The sequence below is a fragment of the Scaptodrosophila lebanonensis genome, unplaced genomic scaffold (assembly GCF_003285725.1).
Source record: "Scaptodrosophila lebanonensis strain 11010-0011.00,11010-0021.00 unplaced genomic scaffold, SlebRS2 tig00000024-arrow-pilon, whole genome shotgun sequence".
In the NCBI taxonomy this organism is placed as follows: domain Eukaryota; kingdom Metazoa; phylum Arthropoda; class Insecta; order Diptera; family Drosophilidae; genus Scaptodrosophila; species Scaptodrosophila lebanonensis.
In genome coordinates this window covers 3,510,365-3,515,541 of record NW_022060538.1, presented here as the reverse complement: position 1 = coordinate 3,515,541, position 5,177 = coordinate 3,510,365, and the positions used below count along the sequence as shown (strand labels likewise).

Here is a 5,177-nt window from a genome sequence, read left to right as displayed (position 1 = left end):
TAGTTGGTTGTATTTAACAGTTTAGTTAGTTAGTTATTTAATTAGTTATGCATTGAACGGGACAAAACTTTAACAATCGAGCCAATGTATTATTTTAAGAAGTAAACTAAAATCAGAACGAACATTTCCCAGGGAATGATCAATTGGAATTCTTTTAATAATAATGTGTATAATTGAGTTAAAATTTCAATTCGAAAAATCGTTTTTATTATTTGTTTGTTTGGATTAGGCAGCGCGGGTGTAGAATATCGCCAATATTTGTATATTGCTGGTCAGATCTTCAGCATTTTGGATATGAGATCTGCTTTGGTATAACTCTCTAAATTCAGTGTGGCCAGTTTAGGTTGCCCTTTTGCTATTTTTATTTATTTGTGTACATATGTATAACTGTGTATATAGTATTTATATATACGCTTTAGGTACTACGACGCAACATTTATATGCATTATATATATATTGTTTTATATACTTACATACTCCTGTGTTTGTTTGTTTGTTTTTGCTCTTTGAGAGCAGCTAATCTTTTTGTCTATATAACGCTTGATATGCTTTTGAAACTTACACGACTAGGTTCATTTTTTCTCGCAAAATGTACATGTATGTAGATATTATCGTATTGTTTTTTTTTTTTTTTTTTTTTTTTTTTGTATGAATAGATATGTATGTATATAAACTCTTGTATGGCATAACTTACAAACAACAATAAAATGATATGTATTCATCAATGCTTTGCCATTAGAATGCTTTGTTAATTTATATTTTTAAGGTAGTTTTGATATGCTGTTTGTTGTCTACAATAGCGATAGTTTGTATGGAAGGACACATGATTCACATTATAGTATGTATATGAATGTCTCTATTGTTGTAGTAAATAAGTATGATCATGCGTTTTGTATACATACATACTTATACTACAAGTATATGTATGACCCAATCGTGCGCCGCAAATTATCTGCAATCACACTCACCTAAGCACTTTTGTTGACAATTCAATTTACACAATTTCTTGGCAACAAATAAACGCTGCACGGTGGTCAGTGGGCCACACTTTTCGCTATAAGTTAGTATATAGGTTTTCCTTGTTTTTCTTTCATTATTTTACATGCGGCAGCTGTGCGCGTAACTTTTCTACGATTTCGTTTGTTCATTGTAGACTTTATAGTTAGATACGTATTCGTATTTGAATGCATTAATAATCATTGTGATACTCGTAGTCGTATTGCAAATGCATTTGATATGTTTTCAGTTGCTTTCAGTTTAACTTTTGTATAACATTGATATGTATGTCGATTTTGTAGTTTCGTATTCGGTTTTTTTTTTGTTCTATATAACATTTATACAATAACACATTAATATTTTCAATTGCATTCACTAGATGGCATAAATAGCTGCACAAACTATCTCAGAAGTTTTCATTATGCGTATCAATTAATAATAAATTCTATTAGTATTACAAACAAAGTAATCGATAGTTGAGGGAATTAATTACAAAACGTTTAATTAAATCATAACACAATAAACAGGGCATATCAAAGCATTTTTTTCACCAATTTTGTTAGGTAGGATATGGAAAAAAATGAATTGTGAAGAAGACCAAAAGGGATATGCCCAAACATTTTTTCATACGAACTTTAAAGGCAAAAATAATCATTTTAAAAACATCTAAATTAATGCCTCATGCATGTACGATATATGGTAATACTTTTTTGTTTTATATATGTATAGTTTATGTTTCAAATTTTCTTACATTTAAGCCAAGTAAAAAAGAAACCTTTCAGTATACTCGATTTGCGCAATTAATTATACCATCTAGTCAAAATTAACGCACTTCTACTCAAGCGAACTCAATTTCATCTAAGACCGCAAACACAATATATTTAAATTAGCTGTTGATTAGGAAAATTGCTTGAAGCTTATAGATAACTTTAAACAAGATATTGGCTAAATAAATTTAATTAGACACTCACTTTTAACTTTCTGCACTGTTTACCTGAGCACTTATGTGTTTTCAACAGACGTTGTTTAAGATCAATATTTTTAGTTCATCATGCCTGAAGAGCGCAACTCAAATGAAGAACTTACAACTTAGAGAGAGGTCGACAAACTTTCATTCCCAATGCAGCGCTTAGAAGGCGGTGTTGTCCTGCACTGCTGCTGGCATTGTGGCCATGCTACCTTGACCCATCTGTCCACCCCCACCGCCCGCTTTTCCCGTGGCACTGCTCAGCATTTTCTGCACCTGCGCCTGCGCCGTCTGCTCATTCATGCGTCGGGCTTCCGCCACGGGCAAGTCATCGTCTGACTCCAGCGCCGGATTAATGCGCCCATTGCGCTCGTCTTTGCCTGCCATGGTGGCGGCGCCATAGGAGCGAGCCAGCGGACCAGCCATAACCGACAATTGCTCACCAGATTCGGAGGGCTCACCCACTCTTTGTACATCCTCAGGTATGTTGACAACACAACGGAAATAATCATAACTGGGCGGCAGTTTGCCGGACTCGAACATCATTCTGTGGCAGATGAGAAGTTAAATTATCTTTTCGTTAATATTCTTTAGAGCTATACTCACTTGGACCACCAGGAGACGAAAACCAATGTGACTAAGCTTATTATCATGGCCATGGTGCGGAAGGGGAACAATTGTGTCTGCGTCTCCACATCATACCCCGGATAGTGGATGAGGGCGGGTAGGCCAAGAAGGGCCTCTCCACCGGACAAACGTATAACCAGAGCAATAATATAGGCAGCCAAACTGCCATAGGTATTGCAGTGCTTCTTGAAGTGTACAACCATCAGCAATTGTGGAAACAAAATGACGTAGACCAAATCCGAGCACATGGACCTGAAAACACCATTTGCACTTAGACCAACCGTCAATCAAAAGTAATTATGCATTAATACGCACCACAGTCCATAGATGGAGGGTATGGTCAGAGCCATAATGGTGGCCAGTATGCCAACGACAATTATGGCAACGCGCATTACCCAAATGATTTCCATTTCGGAAGCCTTCTGACGGAAAATCAATTTGTACACATTGCGTGCAAACATCGAGGCAGCCGACAGCACCGAAGAGTCGGCGGAGGACATGACGGCAGCAGAGACGGCGCCCAGTCCAAAGAAAGAGACGAAATCGGGCGTCAGATATTGCAAAACCATTGGCAGAATCATGCTGGTCTCATCCACAGTGAGCGGGTAGGGTCCCTTGTAGTCCGTCTCATTCCAAGCTGTCGAGAAGAAGTGACAGTAGTTAAGAGTCAAACATCAATTGTACCAAAGTTCCACTGTTACTCACGTGTAGCCTTGGCAATGGCACCAATGAGTACCGGTGGTATGGCCATCAGAATGCAGCCTGCTGCTGCCACATAGGACAGCAGCTGTGCCCGACCCGCTGTCTTACTGGAGAGCACTCGCTGGAAGTAAACCTGCCAGGGAATGCCGCCAAAGACCAGCAGCAGACCATAGTCTATATAAAACCATCGTTGCTTCGGCTCCACATGCCCAATCCAGTCCACATCCATATCACTTAGACTTCGCACGTGATCGTTACTCCAAGCAAATGGTATACACATCCACAGTCCAATGAAAATGCAGAAGAGCTGTATCACATCTGTATAGGCCACCGCGTACAGACCCCCAAATAGTGTGTAGAAAATGGCAATGCACGACGATAGAATGACGGAGGTGCGATGGTCCATGTCTATAATGACCGACAATGTGGCACCCAATGCAGCCAGAATGCCGGCCGCCCAGAACACCTCCCCGCAGAGTGCAGGCAAAAAGAGCAGTCCTCCCATACGTTCCCCAAATGAGTCCTGCAGCGGATCCAACATGGTGATATAGCCTTGCTTGCGCATAGGATTGGCAAAGAATATGCCACCTAGAAAGAAGGCATTTACATTTAATTTCATTACAACTTTTAAAACTGATCCTAAAGAACCTGACATCATTTTAAAGGTACCACTTTTCGCTATCATTTTTGGAAAGTCGTCTTTATACTTGTAAGTACCCAACTATTTAAACTACTTTAGAGATATTTACATATAACAGTTACGACAAAACTTAACTGATTTCATTCTGTTATAGCTTAATATATTCATAGGTACTATATATTAGCCACCCTACACCTGAAAATTAAAAATTAAATTAAAATGTCTTACGACTAAAAACAACAAGAGAGTCCCTTAAACTACTTATATATATCTTTTACCAGCTAATAGGTTCCTTTGCCAATTTGAAAGCAGAGTCGTTAAATAAAAAACTTATATACAACTTGTCTAACAAGTTCTCCCAATTCCTAGTAGGGGTACGGTAATTCATAAAAATTGAAATTGAAAATAAATTTTATTAATGTTTATATTGGAGCTGATTTCAGCTTAAATTAAAAGGTCAGCAATTTGTTTCTTATAAATCTAATTAAGTAAAAAGAGCATATGTAGCTATCAATATTAAATCACTGTGGAATGCGAACAAATAAAGTACTTACCGAAAACCAAACTCAAGGCGTAGCCAAAGGGCGCCTGACACCAAACCAGACCCGATGTGTAAATGGCTTCAGCAGTACCGTTAATGTAGCCGCCACCCACCCACGTAGCTATTTTGGGGAACGGATAAAAGCAACAAATTAGACAAGTTTTATGATATGTACTATGCACGGGAACTGCAATTACCCGTCATGGTGAATATGCCCACGAATAGACCAATCGAACGCCCCGCCAACATGACCTCTTCCTCGGAATCATTGCCCGCTTGCTTTTTCCGACCTGCCCAGATGCCAACAACCAGAATGAGCACGTAGAAGAGCACAATGCTCACAACGCCAGCGATGTTAATCATTTTGAAGATGTGTGTATACTCGTATGTGCGCGCGAATGTTTGTGTGACCTTAGCCTTGCTAGCTGAGCTGCCCTTGATTATGAAGTTGCGTCGCTAGTATACAGTTTTCAGCTTAATACTACCTTAGTAGGCTCAGTTACTGCGGCTTGATATGCCTATGTTTTTGCTTCGACCCTCAATGGCGCAACTTAGGCTGAAATTTAAAGTGCAAATGCAATAAAATGTTAAAAGGTAGCATAATTGAAAAATATAAAATATATAGCATGCTTTTAGGAGTTGCCTCTTATTGCAATGCCACTGGCTTTTGACATTCTAAGTATTTTGTGCTTGTTTTTCAATTA

At 38.6% G+C, this 5,177-nt stretch overlaps 1 protein-coding gene across 1 annotated transcript; it reads right to left on the bottom strand.

The window, feature by feature from the left end:
* Window positions 1-1,620: 1,620 nt before the first annotated feature.
* LOC115621190 (high-affinity choline transporter 1) lies at window positions 1,621-4,868 on the bottom strand. Its single transcript, XM_030514766.1, has 6 exons — window positions 4,671-4,868; window positions 4,487-4,594; window positions 3,296-3,880; window positions 2,906-3,227; window positions 2,570-2,842; window positions 1,621-2,510 (listed from the first exon to the last, which is right to left on the bottom strand). The coding sequence occupies exons 1-6, from the start codon at window positions 4,834-4,836 to the stop codon at window positions 2,126-2,128; spliced, it is 1,839 nt and encodes a 612-aa protein (XP_030370626.1). The 5' UTR covers window positions 4,837-4,868; the 3' UTR covers window positions 1,621-2,125.
* Window positions 4,869-5,177: the final 309 nt, after the last annotated feature.